Source organism: Pseudophryne corroboree, chromosome 6 (genome assembly GCF_028390025.1).
Source record: "Pseudophryne corroboree isolate aPseCor3 chromosome 6, aPseCor3.hap2, whole genome shotgun sequence".
Classification (NCBI taxonomy): domain Eukaryota; kingdom Metazoa; phylum Chordata; class Amphibia; order Anura; family Myobatrachidae; genus Pseudophryne; species Pseudophryne corroboree.
This window is the reverse complement of record NC_086449.1, coordinates 100386035-100406101: the sequence shown is the minus strand read 5'-3', so window position 1 is coordinate 100406101 and position 20067 is coordinate 100386035. Positions and strand designations below refer to the sequence as shown.

At 41.9% G+C, this 20067-nt stretch overlaps 1 protein-coding gene across 4 annotated transcripts in view; it reads left to right on the top strand.

Moving 5' to 3' along the window:
- NSD3 (nuclear receptor binding SET domain protein 3) overlaps positions 1–18631 on the top strand; it is a 300258-nt gene extending 281627 nt beyond the window's left edge. For all 4 annotated transcript variants that reach the window (XM_063931538.1, XM_063931537.1, XM_063931536.1 and 1 more), the window contains 2 exons: positions 441–645; positions 8824–18631. In XM_063931538.1, coding sequence (XP_063787608.1) covers positions 441–645; positions 8824–9065 — 447 coding nt within the window. In that variant the 3' untranslated portion in view covers positions 9066–18631. The remainder of the gene's footprint in view (positions 1–440; positions 646–8823) is intronic.
- Positions 18632–20067: the final 1436 nt, after the last annotated feature.

Genomic DNA, 20067 nt, shown 5'->3' with positions numbered 1-20067 from the left:
TATCACTTGATTCCAAAAACTTAGTACTTGAGGACATTCCGAAGCTGGATGCAAGAAAGTACAAACAGCAGGACCACATTTAGGGCACTGGGAAGTGGCCCTGCTGCCAAATTTATGTAAATGTATTGGGGTTATTATATATACCCTTTGCAATAAAAACAGTTGAATTTCTTAATTAAGCACTACAAAGACAGATTGTTGTTCCTGGTCTTTCTATACAAGCCATTTATTAAGCTTTGACTGGAATCAAGCAAAACAGTAATTTGATTTATGCAGTATATATAACATTATTCATGTCATTATGGATACCTGTGTATGGACTAAATGGCTAACTCAGAAAACTAGCCCTATAACACTAGTCGGAAGGTTATTGACATATACAGTAGGTTAGTGAATGCTATTTCGGATCCCCCTGATTTTTTTGTTTAATGATTCTGCAGACGGCATTTGCCACAGCAACAGAAGAAAAGGCCAAAAATGCTCGTCTGAAGGCAAAAAAGCGAAAAATCAAAACTGAGCAGAAGCAGATGCACGAAGATTTCTGTTTCCGCTGTGGTGATGGAGGGGAACTGGTGATGTGCGATAAGAGAGACTGTCCAAAAGCTTATCACCTCCTCTGCCTTAACCTTACACAGCCTCCATACGGTAATGCTTAGCCCATCATGATCAATAAATGTATTTGTCTTTCTGTCCAGTTTGTTTCCTTGCTCCCCCCTCTCCATCTATTGCGCTCTCTCCATCTGGTCCCCTCCCCTCTATCTCTCTCCTCTTCTGGGTTCACATCTCTGTGTGTCTAGCTATTCATTTTGTCTCTCTCTCTTCATATCATTTTCTGTCCTTACATCTTTCTTTGTGTCTCTCTCTCTCCGTCCAACTCTCTCTGAAAGTTTATCTCCCCATCTGGACCTGTCTTTGTCAAAGTACCTCCACTCTGCTCACCTCTAACCGTCTCTCCCACCATCTGTTCCCCCCGCCCACCCCTCCAAACCCATTTCCCTAATTTTCTCTCTATTTCTTCCCGTTCATCTATCTCCCTCTCTGTTGTCATCTTCGTATTTCTCTTTGTCTGTCAATCTCTCTTTTTACTTTACCCCTTTCTCTAGCATCCATAAGGGATATTGGGGACACATTAGTACGATCTGTATAGACGGGTCCAAAGGAGCTAGTGCACTTTAAATTTCTTCAACTGGGTGTGCTGGCTCCTCCCCTTTGTGCCCCCTCCCACAGGCAGTTTACAAAAAAGTGCCCTCAGGAGAGGATGCACACTCTGCTAGCGCCAGAGTTTTTCTTAATTTTATTTTAAACTTTTGTTTATTTCGGTATGCTGTTTGAGCAACAGCATACCTGCGTCATGGGAGTTAGGGAGGGGGACGGTCACCGGCCTTGCGAGGTGCAGAGCCGCTTCCCCGTCCTGAAGCGGCTCTGCACCTCGCAGACCCCGTCCTGAGGGGTTTTGTTCAGCGGGGCACTGCGCCTTGGCTGTCGCAACCGCAGCCCGCCGCACACACTTAACAGATGCCTAAAGGTGAACGTCGGTGGTGAGTACAAACCAGGGGCCCCGCTAAGGGGGTCCCCCCAGTTCATGGTGCAGCTGTCACACGGGTCAGGCATACGGGGCCCTCCTAGCATGGCCAGTATAAATATATTCTGTAGCTCTGGCGCCATTATGGGGGTGGAGCTACATCTGAGAGGGCTCAGTGGCATTTTGGCGCCTTCCTCTGCATAAGCAACAGCAGCAGCCTCATACAGCTCCTCTGGACTCTGACACAAGCTGGATCACTGGTACCGGGTGTAGTTTAGGGGGAGAACCGCTATTTGTGCACATTACTTATTCCTAAAGGGGAAATTATTGTAAACAAACAGTTTTCACTGATATAAAAATGCTGACAGCCTCACTGGGGTTCTCTAACGTTGGGTGTGCTGGTGCCTTCTCTTCCTCTGTGGCTCCTCTCACATGCAATAGGGCAGGCTTGCATTGAAAAACGGTCTGTGTTGTATGTGTATTGGTTGGGTGTTACTTTTCATCATGGTAAAACACAAGTTATGCAGTGTCTGTAACATCAGATTCTCCCCACTCTTATCTGGTTCCATTTCATGTGAGCAGCGTAGTCAGTCCTCACAAAACGTTGAGGAGAACGTGGGGGATGGTCACGAGCCTTCCTGGCTGGGTGCAATCAAAACTATGATGTCTGATATGTCATCTCAGCTCACTGCAAATGGCCACAAAACACAAGAACTGCAACAAGCAGTAGCAGATCTGGCTGCCAGGGCTGATGTTCCCCATCCTTCCCTCTCTACTGCAGGTCCACATAAATGTGATTTACCTGCGCTTCTATCAGATACTGATGATGATGATATACAGGATGATGGGGACGATGTTGATCCCATAGATGGGGATTCCACTCCTACACAGGGTATTGAACCCCTCATTTTAGCTATAAGGGATGTGCTAAAGCTTCCCCTAGAGGACGCTGCAAATCAGCAGTCGTTTTCCTCTCTCAAGACAAACTGACCGTCACATTTCCTGATTCTAAAGAACTAGATAATTTATTTAAGCTAGCCTGGAAAAATCCAGATAAGAAATATCAGGTGTCAAAATGGTTTTTGCATACATTGCCCTTTGCCCCTGAGGGTAGAAAGTTTTGGGAAGAATCTCCGGCTGTAGTCGTCTTGGTATCTCGCCTCTCTAAGAAGGCGGTACTCCCGGCTCTGGGCTCCTTTACCGTAAAGGACCCCGGGGATAGAAAAATCGAGACCACACTGAAATCTATCTACATTGCTGCAGATATAATTCAAAGACTGGTCATTGCAGGTTGCTGGATGACACATGCAATTAATTCCTGGGCTACTCAAATTCAGGAGGGTCTCTCGGGTGAGATGACCCTGGTTACTACGGTAACTTTCCTAAAACACATTCAGGACACGGCAAGAGTCCTCTGTGACGCCCTAAAAGAGATTGGCAATATTAATGCTAGGATCACTGCTATGGCTGTGTCAGCCCGCAGAGCCATATGGTTGCGTCAGTGGATTGCAGACGCTGACTCCAAACGCAATGTGCAATCTCTTCCCTTTACAGGAGGCGAATTGGGCGCATGGATCTCCAAAGTTACTGCTGGCAAATCCATGTTTCTTCCCTCGGGGGCTCCGCCTGCTAGACGTACCTACCAGGGACCGTCTACTCAGTCCTTTCAGCCCACCAGATTTCGATCTAGGGCCAGAGGTGCATCCAATGCAGCTAGAGGCACCAGAGGTAAACCTAAGAAACCAGCCGTTGCCGGCTCTAAGGAACAGAGCACCAGTTCAGCTTCCGCAAAAACCTCAGCATGACGGTGCCCGTCCACCCCGGGAGGATCTCGAGGTGGGAGCTCGGTTATGTCACTTCAGCCACATCTGGGAATGTTCCTTCCAGGACGCCTGGGTATGGGACCTTATTTCTCAGGGTTACAAGCTGAAGTTCGACAGTGCTCCTCCCCAACAATTTTTCAAATCAAGCTTACCAGCTTTGGAAAATATGCGTGTTACGCTACTACTGGCCATCACAAAAGTTGGTCCAGTCCCAAGTCATTGTTCCAGTACCCCTGCAACAGCAAGGACAAGTTAACTACTCCAGTCTGTTCGTAGTGCCAAAACCAAATGGGTCTGTGAGGCCAATTTTGAATCTGAAGTCCTTGAATCCTTTCCTAAAGGTTTTTAAATTCAAGATGGAATCTTTGAGAGCAGTGATCGCAGGCCTGGAACAACAGGAATTCCTAGTGTACCTGGATATCAAGGACACCTATCTCCATATCCAAATTTGGCCTTCTCATGAGGCCTGTCTGAGGTTCGCCCTGCTGAATGATCACTACCAATTACGGGGGTTGCCCTTCAGCCTGTCTACAGCTCCGAGGGTGTTCACGAAGGTGATGGCGGAAATGATGTTCCAGCTCAGAGTCCAGGGGTTCAACTTGGTCCCTTACCTGGACGATCTAGTGATAAAAGCAAGTTCCAGGGAGTTTCTACTGCTCCATATAGATCGCACTATCCACCTTCTGTCACACCACGGGTGGATCCTCAATCTACAGAAGTCCCACCTGGAGCCATCTCTGCGGCTCCTGTTTCTGGGAATGCTACTGGATACTGTAGCGCAGAAAGTGTTCCTCCCAGAGGACAAAGTGAGAGCTCTTCAGGAAATAGTTTGCATGGTTATACGACCGACTTGAGTATCTATTCATATTTGCATAAGATTGTTGGGAAAGATGGTAGCCTCGTACGAGGCCATTCAGTATGGAAGGTTACATGCCAGACCCTTTCAATTGGACATCCTGAACAGGTGGTCCGGTTCCCATCTTCAGATGCACCGGATGAATCAACTGTCACCCCAGGCCAGGATTTCACTCCTGTGGTGACTGCAGTCTTCCAATCTCCAGGAAGGTCAACACTTCGGGATTCAGGATTTGATCCTCCTCGCAACGGATGCTCGTCTGAGAGGATGGGGAGCTGTCACCCAAGGGGTGCAGTTCTAGGGCAGGTGGTCTTCCCAAGAGGCCGTACTTCCAATCAACATCCTAGAACTTCGGGCTATCTACAATGCTCTAATTCAGGCCTCCCTTCTGCTCCGGGATCAGGCAATTCAGGTACAGTCGGACAACGCCACAGCTGTGGCGTACAACAAGCAAAAAGGAGGGACAAAAAGCCAGGCCTGCATGCGAGAAGTATCAAGAATACTCCTCTGGGCGGAAAGAAATGCAAGAGCACTGTCCGTAATCTTCATTCCTGGAGTGGAAAACTGGGAAGCAGACTTCCTGAGTCGCCACGATCTCCACCCAGCGGAGTGGGGCCTACATCCGGGGTTGCCCCCAGATCGACATGATGGCGTTTTGCCTCAACAAGAAACTTTGCTGCTATTGCTCGCGAACCAGAGACCCTCGGGCATGCACAGTGGATGCACTGATGTCGCCTTGGCCTTACCGGCTGGTCTACGTATTTCCTCCGTTTCCATTGATCCCAAAGGTGCTCAAGAAGATCCGGCTTCAAGGAGTACAGGCAATTTTGCTTGCCCCGGATTGGACCCGGAGAGCGTGGTACGCGGATCTTCTGGGCATGTCCACAGAAGACCCTTGGCTTCTGCCAGTTAGAAAGGATCTTCTTTAGCAAGGTCTGTTCGACAACCCGGACTTACGGCGGCTTCGTTTGACAGCATGGAAGTTGAGCGGAACATCCTAGCTCACAAGGGACTTTCCAAAAAGGTCATTACCACTATGGTGCAAGCCAGGAAACCTGTGACGTCAAAACACTATCATCATATTTGGCGGAGATACGTCTCCTGGTGCAAGGAATGCAAATTTCCATCTGCCGAATTCCACTTGGGTAGATTCCTTTGTTTCCTGCAGGCAGGAGTGGATAAAGGCTTACGTCTGGGACCCATTAAGGTCAAGATTTCAGCTCTTTCAATCTTCTTCCAAAAGAAGTTGGCTATTCTGCCTGAAGTTCAGACCTTCTTGCAAGGGGTGCTTCACATACAACCTCCATTTGTGCCGCCTACGGCACCTTGGGATTTGGAGGTGGTGTTACGATTTCTGCAGTACTCCTGGTTTGAACCTCTGATGACGGTGGAAGACAAGTACCTCACATGGAAGACAGTGACCCTGGCTTCGGCTAGGCGTGTCTCGGAACTGGGGACCTTATTGTGTAAAAGTCCATATTTGGTCTTTTTCAAGGACAGAGCGGAGCTCAGGACTAGGCAACAGTTCCTGCCGAAGGTTGTCTCTGCATTTCACCTGAATCAACCTATTGTGGTTCCGTCAAGTTCTGATACTTTTGCCCCTCCGGAGGCATTGGATGCGGTGCAAGCCTTGAAGATCTATGTCAAGAGGATGGCTCGGATCAGAAAGACAGATTCCTTGTTTGTGCTGTATAATGCACAGAAAAAGGGTTGCCCTGCTTCAAAGCAGTCCATTGCTCATTGGCTTCGGCTTACTATCCATCAGGCCTATGTGTCGACAGCCTAACCTGTTCCACAGTCTCTGAAGGCCCACTCTACAAGATCGGTGGGGTCTTCCTGGGTGGCTGCCCGTGGTGTCTCGGCCCTGCAACTGTACCGAGCGGCTACCTGGTCGGGGAAGAACGCCTTTGTGAAGTTCTACAAGTTTGATACCCTGGCCAATGAGGACAACCAGTTTGGGCAGGCGGTACTGCAGCTGTCTCCGCACGTTTCTGCCTGTTCTGTAAGCTTTGGGACATCCCCATCGTACTAATGTGTGTGTCCCCAATATCCCTTATGGATGCTAGAGAAAATAGGATTTTAAATACCTACCAGTAAATCCTTTTCTCGTAGTCCATAAAGGATATATAAGGGAATCTGCAGGTTCTCTGTTACGTGTTACCTGTTCAGCTGTTGCTGTTTTTGTTGCCAGCTGTTACTGGCCCGGTTATGTTATGGTGTGCTGGTGTGTAAATCTCACCACACTTATTGTTGTTATGTTCCTTCTCTCAAGTATGTAATTTCTCCTTCGGGCACTGTTTTACCTATAACTGCCTGTGGAAGGGGGCATAGAGGGGCGGAGCCAGCACACCCAATTGAAGAATTTTAAAGTGCACCCATCGTACTAATGTGTCCCCAATATCCCTTATGGACTACGAGAAAAGGATTTACTGATATATATTTAAAATCCTATTTTCTCTTGCTGTCATTCACACTTTCTGCCTCTTTCTTCCCACCTCTCTCTCTTCATATGTCTCTGCCTCTCTCTATTTCTCTAAACCCCTTGGTCTCTCTCCAGCTTTCTTTCTCTCTCTGTCCTGTGCATGTCACTTTCTCTGCTCTGTGTCTTTTTCTCTCTGTCTTGCTTGCTTGCTTGCACGCTCTGTATGTATGTGTGTGTGAGTTTTATGCCAAAGGATTTAGCAGACACACCTTCCTTTAGTGCTTTTGGACATTTTGGCTACACTCATTGCTAATCAGTTCATAAGATGAAGCACACAGCTCTGTAATCTAGTTTAGCTGTAGAATTGGTCGCACTGAAGAGCTCAGTGACTTTCTTTGTGGCACCGTCATAGGATGCCTTCTAACAAACGAGTCAGTTTATGGAATTTCTACCCTGCTAGAGCTGCCCTGCTCCCTCTAAGTGATGTTACACATGCTAAAGTGAAACAGGGTGGGGCCTCCAAGAGGAGAATCGGTCAGCATGTTATAATCATCTATTCACTGTTGTAACATTCACTACCAAGTCAAGGTTTCCCTCTGGAAGCAGTGTCAGCACAAGATCTGTTCAGCAGCTTCATGATTTGGTTTCCACACAGAAATCAATGCCTGACCTCACTAATGGTCTTGTGGACGAATGGATGCGAATACCCAGACCCATTCCAAAATGTGGGGCAAAAACTGTGGATAATAAAGGCACTGAAAGTTAATCGATAAAGAGTTTGAAATGAAACACAAGCAGTATATCCAATCAAAGACCAGATTATAAAGATTATACACTACATGGCCACTAACGCACTACGTGTCAACAGTGACGTGCGGTGGGATGAGGCAGAGCATTTTCTGTCATACTAACGTATATACCAGATTTTTGATTATATAGGGGTCTATTTAATTCAAGTCGGAATTCCCTACTTGTCAGATAAATGTCAGTTTCCGAAAAATTTAAGGTCGAACCAAACTCCCATTTATCAGACAAGTCAGAAATTCCAACACGTTTCCGTTTCCGACAATGTCAATCCGACTTTTAAAAAAAGTCGGATTGGCATTGTTTGGAGCGGCCAAAACCTGTCTGATTTGGCCGCAAATTGAATACTCAAATGCCGGATCCTCTCTGTTGGAAAGGATCCGACATCAATTGAATAGAACCCATAGAGTATATGAAAAATACAAAGATATGTTATAAATATCTTTATTTCTATTCTAATCATTTTTATAGTAAAAACTTTGGCGCAAAAAGTCTATGGCACCAATCTTTTCTGCACTTCTCTTATCAAAACTCACCCAATTTCTAGTAGTATGTACTCCTGCACTGTGTATAATGCCCACATGCACCCTTTGGCTCATATATTGTGTGTAGATCTGGCTCTTTTACTAGCCAGTACCTCCTGAATGTTTGTATAAAGGGGGTCATTCTGACCCGATCGCACGCAGCAGTTTTTTGCAGCGTAGCGATCGGGTCAGATCTGCGCCGGCGCATGGCTGCCTGTCGCTAGGGGGCGAAACGCGGTCCGGCCAATGCAGGTGGGGGGGGGGGAGCAGCGGCTGCGTGACATCACACGCAGCCGCTACGGCCCGGGGAGCGAAGAGTAGCTCCTGGCCGGGAGCTACTCTTGAAGTGCAAAGGTATCGCCGCTGTGCGATGACTTTGCACTTCTGCGGGGGTGGACAGCACTGACATGCGGGGCAGACTAGCCCTGTGCTGGGCGTCCCCCCGCATGTCTGAGTTCATGATCGTAGCTGTGCTAAATTTAGCACAGCTAGGATCAACTCAGAATGACCCCCAAAATTAAATGCATTCTGCCACTGCAAAAACTTGTTTTTGTTTTTTTGTTTTGTTTTTTTAAATATTAAGCTAACTTAATGTGGGGATGTTTGCAGTTCATTTAAAAAATCTGAGGGGACCCTGTACTGTGGGATATCAGATAGGCATTTGGGGAGCATGTTACGAGGACTGAGGTACATTTAAGGGGCTTGTGAGGAGGTCAAAATGTATGTTTAATTTTTCATTGTTTCGCTTTAAGATTTTAAATCAAACCTAATGGGCAGGACCCCAAATTTTCTATAATTATTAGTTAACTCTTTGTCTGCTATGACTTTCTATAAATCGCTTGCTATTCTTTCATTTGCTGTCTGTGTTTCAGGAAAGTGGGATTGCCCGTGGCACCAGTGTGACAAGTGTGGGACTGCCTCTTCCTCGTTCTGTGACTTCTGTCCTTCTTCTTTCTGCAAGGAGCATGAGAAAGGATCATTGATGGCCTCAGCCCTAGAGGGTCGTCTGTGCTGCTCTGAACACGACCCCAAACGCCCCTTGTGCTATGGCGATAAGAAGAAATTTAAGTGTAAAATAGAGTGTGAGGACTCCTCGTTTTCAGCACAGTTCTAAAGGAGATGCTGTTCTTACAGCTAAAGACTCATCCTGTCAGAACAACGTGACTCTTCTTTGTATAGTTGGTGGGGGCGTGGAACGCACACATCGTATTTTAATACCAGGATTGGATTGTATATGTCCTCTTAGTGTCATTTTGTTGTTCCTGGAAACCTCCTTTACTTTTTTATCTTAATAGTGAAATCCTTATCCCTCTTTACCCAACGGTTGTGGTAAGCAAGTTGTATTTATTATATTTATTATATTTTTTATTTTTATCTGGATCATGAACTAATGTGACTCGGGCAACCAATTTCACAGAACAAGTGTTAAAGAAAAGACAGTGAAAGTCCATCGGTCTCTGCGTCCTTTTCTGAAGTGTCATTATACCCTGATGTCTTCTAGAGTATTCCTAGCATTGCTTTCAATGGGATTTAAAGGCAGCTGTTGTCTCTTAAAGGATGTAAGTTGAAATTCAACAGGTTATTAACTCCTCCTAGTCTAAAAGTACAATGGTTTCCCCTTTATATGTCGGCTCATCAGGATACACAGTGATTTTGCTCCCTGGGACTGCTTTGGCAAACTTGGTGACATTATAGCCTCGATCACTCTTCTGCAGGAACTTACAATCTCTGCACCAACATCATAGACCAATGTCATCACTCTTAAGGAATAAGGATAAAGAAAAAGTTAATATGTCTCTTATTCTGGATTGGCGTCCATCTTTGTCAATCCTAATCGGGCAATTTTGCCCCACCACTTCTAAATTGTAAACATTAAAACTGTGTGATTGCCTTTCTAGGGAATCAGCTATCCTCTTATTATAACAATATCTGTCTCCGGTCACACATGGATGGATATAGCAATTCGTCATGCACTTAATATCTATTTCTTTTTTTAGCTTGTTATAAAAGGACATTAATGGATTTTCAACAGCTTCCTGCAGCTATTTTCTAGAGAAATGCTGGATGTGCCTGTACATCTGTTGTGAGTATTCTAGAATAGTTCTGACCTTTCAGGATGTCGGAAGTACATGAAGTTGAACGGTTGTGTTTTACTCACAGTGTACAGTCACGTTAAGTAGACTCTAGTTTCTCTCGCATTACAATGACTGCAAGCATAATTACAGCCCCTTGGCCAGTGGGCGAACTAATGGTCATCTAAAGGTTATGTTTTGTGCAACTTTGACACTAAGGGTCTCAGTGTGTTGTCACATGTTAGACCCCATCGTTCTGCCTTGATGCTCTGTTAGACAGTTCAAAGCAGAGAAATAATATCCAAGGCTCTATTTTGCGTATGGCATTCAAGTCCTGCTCCCAGCCCTTTTGGGGCAGTCACATTACATTTTGACAGTGGTACCGCACTGTTAAATTGCACAACATATAGTTAAATCGCGATAGGTAAAATGTACATGCATGCAAACAAATGCACATGCTATGTATGTATGTAAGAGATACTGTTCTAAGCTCTGTGTTTTGATCAATTGTTTTGTTCACTGGGCTTTGGGTATCTCCCAATTCCAAAATGTCTATGGTTTTAGTATATCTTCCTTGCCAAGAAGGATTTATCTACATTCTCACCCCATTTTGGTGCATCATTGGTTTACCTACCAACAAGCGTGCAGAGGATGTGCTTGTGTTGCAGACTGTTCATTCAAAAATGTAGTAGTGTTGAAAATTAGCCCAGAATCTGTTGAAATCAGAAAGTCACTATCACTAATCAAATGGTTTTTTTTGTTTTTGTAATATAGTAAAAATCGTGATTGTTTTGAAGGTCTATCTTTTTTATACCTACATGTATACAGGAGATGAAATACACATTTGTTAGAGTATTTTGTTATTTGGGTACTGGTCATGTGTTATTTTAATCTTCAGCATATGTCCCACGAACACACCCCAGGGTCTGTCCATGTTGTGCCAAACACACCAGCTTTTGAAATAGTGATTTTATTTTATTTTCGTTGTTTTTTTTTGTGTGTTTGTTTGTGAACATTCAGTAGGGAAAGAAAATAATAAAGTTTTCTATTCGGTTGTCCAAATTATGTGCCAATAAAACTATGTATTTACATTAAGTGGAAAGATTTTACATACACTGTTATGATTGTTTTGTGATGTTTTTGCTGTGCTACAGTCTGTCGCTTCCTGTATGGTTCCATTCAATCCAGTAAACCCTTCATCATATGAAAATCGATGAGAGATGCTGCTATTTAACATTACTGCCATTTTTTTTTTCTTCATTGCATACTAAATTCATCTGCTTTTTAGCATAGTATCTTAAATGCAAGCAAAACAGTCCTGGCCACATTTGTCATAAGACATTTTAAATTGTGCCAAGGAATGGAGAGTAACTGATAAAGAGTAGACACACCTAGAAAGGAGTATTCCCCTCATCTTACACAGCTTTCACACCGCTATTACCGGGTCACACCCGGGATTTGTACGCGAGTACATCCCAGCTGCGACCCGATTGAGACCCATTTCAGGCTGGCGGCATATTGCCAGGCTGCGTCACTTACAGAGGCGACACCTGGAGATTGCATCATCTTAAAGCGCCGACTCTTCCGTGGTGTGAACGAGTGCAGGCTTACCCAGTCATACTGCGCCGCAACCCGGGTTAAAGCCATGTTCAACCCTGGTCGTTACCAGAGTTGAAATACCAGGTCGCTTGAGCCAGATTTTTTTCAGTTGGACCCTTTCAGACAACGCGCTCACGTGCAATAACACAGGTTACTGCTGGCAGTCTGAAAGGGGTATAACTTATGCTTACTATACGTGCAACTGTTCTGCGTATTCATCTTCAGAACTTACATTGCTTTGTACATCTCATTCTGTAAGCCATACTAAATGTATCGCTTTTTCTTTCTGGCTTCTGTCTGTGCTTTTCACACCAGTACAGCATCAGGCATACATGTTTCTTTCTGTTACTTCGGAATAAGACTCCTCAGCTGTTCTCTGTGAATCGATCCAGTTCAGGGAGCACATATGAAGTGTCTTTACGGTATTCAAAGGCAATCTACATAAACTGCTCATAGACAGGATTATCCATTTGACTGTGTAATTTCGGCCCAAAAAATTCCTGTGGACCTCACACCCAATTTTTAATTACCGCGGGTATGCGCCCTCCTGATACCCACGCTATTCAATTGAAGAAAAAAAAAGTGGGCGCAACATTTTTTCAGCCAAAACCCAGTGGGAAATAGAAAAAGATAAAATAAAATTTGAGGGGAAAAGCAAAAAAGAAAAAAAAAATATTAGGTAAGTCAAATGAAAAAAAAGGAAAACAATTTCCTTTAATTACAAACAATATATGCAAAAAAGTGATTTGGTCGTAATTTTCAGCCATTTTAGAGTTAAAAAAAAATATGTGAAAAAAAGATTTAAAGCAGTTTTTTTTTTTTTTGGGGTGGGGGGGTTTAAATATACAGTATTTTGGTGCATAAACATTATAAAGTTTATTGGGGGGTATTTTGAGGAGTTTTTTTTTCTCACCTTAACATTGACATGTAATTATTTGACCAATTAGGCTCATTTAAAACTTCCACTAGCCTAATTAGTCATTGGGGGAGGGGGAGGGGGTGTCCAAGTGGTTCTGAAGGGGGTCACTAACATTTTGACCTTTAAATGTGGTATTTAACATTTTAGGAGGTTGTGAGAAAAAAACTGCTGTAATTTCTATAAAAGTTGCCACAACTGATTTTGTAGATGGAAATTGAATAGGAAAACCTTCATGGCTGTGGGAAAAACCCAGTGCAAGTTTTTCAAAATTTTGCCTGCAATTGGATAGGCCATAGGGTCTGATGTAGAGTTGATCATAATTGTGTACAGAAGGCGAATATACACAATTGACTGCGGCTATGACTCCCAGAGTACGGATACGGGCAGTCAAGCCACATCTCTGCCCCTATCCGTACTCTGGGTGTCATAGCCGCAGTCCTCATCATTGCGCACTTCTACTAATCTTATACCAGGGGCAAAAGATGCCTCTGAAAACAGCAGGTACCTGTAAGTAAGTCTATGCAGAACTCTTCCCGACCCGCAATACCGCCCTCTCTGAAATCTTCCTACATGTGAGTGCCGGGTTACCACCCAGTTATTCCTCCATCAGTGCGGATGCCAGTGAGTTATGTGCAGCTCTACATCCCCATACCTGTGTACGCTTTACCCCAGAGACTGCGCAGTGTCACGCAACTCTGCATCAGACCCATAGAGGCATGCCAGAAATGTATAGAAAAAAACCCAAGCGATAAAACAATGTTTCTTTATCGTCCACTCGGGGGCACAGGAGAAGGCTTAAAACTGGGTATAACAAATTGTCCAGGGTTTATGGAAACACATACACTACAATTGTCTGAAAGCAGAAAACACTTTACTATCTATTAAATTTATTATATAATTTTTTTTTAATGTTTTATCTATTACAAGCTTTATATACAGTCCTCCATCTTGTGTCTGTTCTCTTTCGCTTCCATGACTACCGTATGTGTAACTTGTGCTTTGTATTTGTCATGCAGAGGCATTTGCTCCGAACTTTATCACTATTCCGGGCGTTAATCGCCCTTTTCTGTATCACACATGTAAACGATAAATGATGATCATGTTAAGTACAAATAATAATAATATGATGATGATGAGACTTATCACTTGCACTTGTTAATATGGTGTAACGGTTGCAGATACATTATGTTATATATATATATAACCGTAATGTCAATAGGGAGACTGTACACTCCCACCTACATTGTATGGCTCAGCATAGGGATAACTTTAACTCTCCCATATCCATCCTTATACTCCTTGTATTTTCAATAAATCCCTCTATCATTTAAATGGAGTGCGGTCTCTCTCTCTCTCTTATATGTAGGGCTACCCGGTGGGCCCACAGTGAGCCTGCTGCTTTTTCCGTGTGCTTATGTAAATCCTGCACTCAATCCATTTTTACATAGGAAGCTTAGGGGTCCATGTACTAAGTCTTGGCGTGAGGTAAAGTACCAGCCAATCAGCTGCTAACTGTCATTTGTCAAACACAGCCTGTAACATGGAAGTTAGGAGCGAATTGACTGGTACTTTATCTCCGTCCACTTTATCTCTCTCCATGGCTCAGTAAATAAACCCTTAATCAGCAGATCACTTGTGGGCGGCACCCTGTCACTCAGCGACAGACCCCGTTCTCCAGTCAACTACACAGCTTTGTGCCGAGTTCTTGGTAGTTCTCATTCATTTACACAAGTACCATTTTTAATGCACTCCCAATATTGCCAATTCTATTGCAATATATAACAAGAAGCTTAAGTGTCCACTTTTCCTTTTAGTAGGAAACTGGCATTGTCTTCTTTTAGAGGGTGTCTCACAACACTAGTGGGATACACTTTTCTAGCTGTAAAAAGCACAATATGCTGGACACTAGTGGTGACTGCTGGTCACTGAGACAGATTGCGGGAGATGACGGCTTCTTCCCTGTCTGACTGGAGCAGTTGTGCTCTAACAATGCTATATGCAGGGTCTTAGGAGTGACTCATTACTGTGTAACACCAGAGCAGTGTTTCTCCCTCACTTTAGTGTCAGCACAGCAACAATTTAGGTCTTAAGAACACCTCACCTTGCAATTTTTGGACTTTGATCACACAAGTGTTGCTCTGTGATAACATCCTTCAATTGTTTTGTTTAAAGCAGAAATCCCACATACATGCATTTGAGTTCTTTACTAACAGTAGCAAGCAAAGTACCTTTTAAGTTTACTGTTTATAATTATTTTCTTTAGCTATACTATACAAATCATATACCTTTTATAAGATTAAATTCTTGCTGGGGGGAAAACCTTAGTATGGCTGCTAGATGTAGGCAGGGTCCCTTTGGTACACAAATACAGACTCTCAGCATGTCACGTGATTGCAGAGAGGAAAGGATTTTACAGTGTGACTAGAGCTGAGAGAGGTGCTTCATGGCATCTCTGCTCAATACATCATGTGACTGGTTGCATGGTAGCCTCTTGACAATGAAAAATCTGCAGAATGATTAATCATTTATAGCATTCTCAATAAATAGACCATGGGAAAAAAGGTCATTACCATGCTGTTTATAGACTGCCACATGGATTTTATATATATATATATATATATATATATATATATTCATAGATTGCTACGTTAAATTATGGTTTTTGCCTAACAAGACCATGGAACACAGAGATTACATAAAAATGCATTACCTTAATACTCGTAGTGACACTCATTTGCTTTATTCTTTGGTGACCTGTTGATATCCTGAACAGTGGCAGTATACTGCACTCTAGAATCTGATCACTGACTCCATTCAAACCGTGTGTAAATCATCTTAGGGTCTGTGAAGATGTAAACATTTGTACATATGGGTTAGAATATACTAAAAAGGAGACTGTTGTTTATCACTGAGCCCCTGATAGGACCAGGTGTATCCACAGGTATAACACTTTTTATAGCATGCATCGGGATATATGTAAGTGGATGCCGGGAAGACTTGGTATCTAGTTAAGGACTTTTGCGCTGTATGTTATTGTGTAATTAAAGTTATTACTCTTTGCAAATGATGTCTTCATTTCTGTATTAAGCATCTGCTGTGTGTGTGAATACCACTACACACTAAGGAATATTTATAAAAAACAAAAGTGTTGTGTCTCTATGGTGGAGTTACTGCCTTTTGTGCAACGTCTTGGTCTTTTTTTCAGGGTATAAATGTCTACCCTATTTTCCAACAAGGGACTGGGTTGCCATCTAAAGTAGCTGTGTTTTTTTTGAAAGATGAACTATAATAGTTATAGACAAAAGTAGGAATAAAAAAAGATAAGCCCATTTTTATTTAATATATGTAACATATACTTGTTTTTATTTTGTTGTGGGTTTATTTTTTTATTTTACAAATGATAATTTCAAAACACTTCGCATAAATATCTCATTTTTGTTTATAAATGTTTCCACAAAAGTTTTTAAATAACACCATGGCAACTGTAAGCTTTTATTTTACTCCTTTCTGCACTGTAAAGATGAAGTAAATGTATGGCTTTAACCATGGAGTCTTGGTTGTGCGATTATTCCTACCTCTTGATGCTTGGTCCCAGGGGAAGCAGTGTGTCCTGTACATACATTGTAATATTTTTACATCAAAGTTTACTTGTAGCTTAACGAGGGTCTATCAATGAAAGTTTGTTACTTGTGCATTATCCTTATTGTGTATATTTGTAGGTTTACGGTGGGACTAGTGGCTAATGGGAAATTAAATTAAATTCTATAGTTTCCTTGATGCCGCTACTTGTAAACTATTTAGCTTGTTCTTTATCCTTGATAAGGTACAGTTTGACCAGTCTACAACCTGCATATGGTGTTTGCAGCCATTTTTGAGTTGAATTAATGTTTAACCAATTGCTAGTTGCCTAACTGAGGCATGTGGCACAATAGGCTTCATTGATGATACTGGTCCCAGTGAACTAAGAGGCTCCATTCTTTTACATTTTAGTCCATCCTGTAAGGTATGCCGCCGTTGTGAATGGATGACAGATATACTTTAATTGCACCGGAAAGATCCATAATGTTCTACCTATCTTAATAACGAATCTAAACAAAATTAAATTTTTGTTATATGTTTGTGTTCAAATATGTTACATGGTTTTCTTCTGTTAAAATATATATATATTTTTATATTTTTTCTTAGTCAGATTTTTACTTTGATATCTGAATCGTTTCTTTTTATCACCATGGTGGTCCAGTAAAACTACCATTTTAGCGTAGGTGTATGGAATGCCTGCCAAGTGTTAATATTTTAAATTTCTCTGTACTAAGTACCTTTTTGTTTTTGTTTAAAGCGGGTAGCATTTCTAAAGCCGCAAACTAACAAAAGAACACAATAAAAAAAGTCATATATTGCATTGTTGTGCATTTATTTTTTATACACCTATTGTACATGTTTAAGAATTTTCCATTTCCTAAATAACATTGCCACCTTTACCTTTAACAATGTGTGTGTGTGTATATGTATATATATATATGTATATATATATATATATATATATATATATATATATATATATAATGTTATGTATATGTAAGTTTATCCAGGACACTCTAAAAAGTTGGCAGCCTGTTGGACATTGTGGATTATAGAAACTTTAATTTACATGATGATGTATCCTGAGTTTAGTAAACTAAATCACAAATTAAGTGGATATTTTCTGTAATTATGACTTGATGTGACCACATTAAAATTCGGATGTACAGGTTGCGTGGTTTTCATTTTTTGTTATTTTTGTTTTAATTCTTTTTGCAAAGTGTTAATCATCTGCGCTTTTTTTTTTACTATATATATTTGTTTTATTATGTTAGTCCCACATAAGATTAAATTAGTGAGGCTGATGAGTTTTTGGCGATACATGTTTGTAGTTAATGCAGGTTAAATTGTATTGGTGTTTATGAGTCGTTTTTTGAAACTTGAAAACGGACTGTAGACTTTACAAGTTAAGAATCACTTATTTATTTTCCAGCCTTCAATGTACTGTAGGCATATGAACAGCTAGTTATAAGCACAACCTTTAGTTTGTCCTACAATGTACCTTTACGAGCAACACTTGTTTTAAGGTTTTGCTGCTGTCATTAGGGACTGGTACACACGGACATTATTTTAAAACTTTAATGCATGTTCAAAAATACTTAAATGCACTATTAAATATGTAATCCAATGAATCTGTAGGTGCACACATATTTTCAAGCATTTGGTTTATGTCATTGCCTGCAGTTTTCAAAAACATTTAAACTCTACAGAGTTAATAACTTAAAACATTGTTAACAAATGTGCACCTAAAGCTCTACTAAGGCAAAGAGAAATGTAAAAGGTCTTAAGTAGCATTATGTTCAGTGCCTTGTGTACGAGCCCTAGGACAAACCTCTTATCATTTCACAGTATCATTTATGAAACCCAAGTTTAATTGGTTCTCCCATTCAGGTCATGAAATTAATGTTATAAAACTGGAATAAAGTTATTTACAAATTTTACATGCCATTTATTTTGTCTCATTCTTGGTATTTTAGAGGGCACTTTATGTCAGGTAGTAATGTTTTATAAACCTCTATGGAGACTGCACTTTAATGCTTGTAATCCTTCCCTCTGTCTTCTGTGTGCTACAGATTGTGAAAGTCGGTGTACATTTCTGTACTAAAACCAAGAAACTCCTATTGTATAAATGCTTAGATACATGGTGTTGATGATCAGCTTATAAACACATCAGTTGTTATTAATCCTTAGTCTTAAGTGGGACTGACAAATGTATACTGTATATATTTATATATATGTACATAGAACAAGCAAATATTACACTAACCATTTTAGAAATAGCTGTACCACTTTAGCTACTCACTGAATGTCTGCAAATCGTTTTTTTGTACATTAAATTACATTGCCTATATTATTGTTTTGGTTTTTTTTACTTTTATGGACAAATGTTTTAAATGTGTTTTAGCTGTTCGAATATCAAAGGAAAAACAGGAAAAAAAAGTTTTTTATGACATTCCGCTGATTTCAAAGTTTGCTTGTTGACTTCAATAAAAATTGTTGTGAATGTCTGGACCTCTTGTGATTGTGCTTAATTGTAATGAAGTGTTCCATATCGCAGAAGAAACAGGTTTTTGGACTCATACCCAATGGCATTCTTTTACATGTGTTTTACATGCATTTGTATGCGCACGAACAGGGATGCCATAAGAAACCATTGTTCTAGTGTTATCATGAGTTTTGTAACGCTAGTGAAAATGCATATTTAAAAATGGCTGAAGGCATGTTTATTAAAGGTAGATGTCCATGAACTGGACCCTATTAATAAGATAATATTAAGCTGGTCATACAGTAAGCCACCATTCATCCTGCTAGCCAACTGAGTGATTATCTGACCAACTAATCGATCATGATGTTGGATCCATACACTACCCAACTTTTTCATCAGACCTGCCCATTGTTCCGTAAAAAAAAACAACCCAGTTCTTTGTCACTAATCGTTTCTCCACGAACACTCTGCAGGTAATTGTTTGACTGCTAGCTACATTAAAATATAGGGCTGAACAGAAGGAGCTTGCCAAGAAGCAAGATCCAACACCAATAAGTGGAAAGGGGAGGGGGCAAGCTTTTAACTAGCACTATGCTATTAGGCTGGTAGTGGAGAAATAAGGAGGACAAGAAGAATTGGGTACCCCCTCATTTTCTATTACCTGTCACTAGGCTTTGCTACCATGGTTCCAAGTTATTTGGCACTGTTCTGGCCCCTCCATAACTAGATATAACTAACCCTTTTGTCAGTAGCACTAGCCCTCTACCCACACCCTATGTCAGCTGGGTAAGAGATGATGGTGTAAAAGTATAATTAAAATCTTTGTCCTTGGCAAACTGCAAATCCCGGAATGGCTGGTTGGAACCATGATGTGGAAACCCCCACGCTGTGGGTCAATCCGTAATTTCACCTGTCTGGGAATGCAAAACCTTGTGCTGGGCACCCTGATAATGGGTGAGCGGGGGGGGGGACCACACGTGGGTTTTACCTTGATTTTGGGGTAACCAAAGCGCTAGTGCTCATTATTATCACTTTCGTCACTTGAGGCTTTACTAACCCCTGCCTATTTTTACACTTTTCAGTATGGTAAAGTTCCAACATCAATATGTTTTATTTATATATTTCTCTAACGTCCTAGAGGATGCTGGGACTCCGTAAGGACCATGGGGATAGACGGACTCCGCAGGAGACATGGGCACTTTAAGAAAGACTTTGACTCTGGGTGTGCACTGGCTCCTCACTCAGTTTGATACTGTGCCCAGAGGAGATGGGTGCACTGCAGGGAGCTCTCCTGAGTTTCCTGCTAAGAAAGTATTTTAATTAGGTTTTTTATTTTCAGGGAGCACTGCTGGCAGCAGACTCCCTGCATCGTGGGACTGAGGAAAGAGAACCAGCCCTACTTCTCTGAGTTTCAAGGTCCTATTTCTTAGGCTACTGGACACCATTAGCTCCAGAGGGAGTC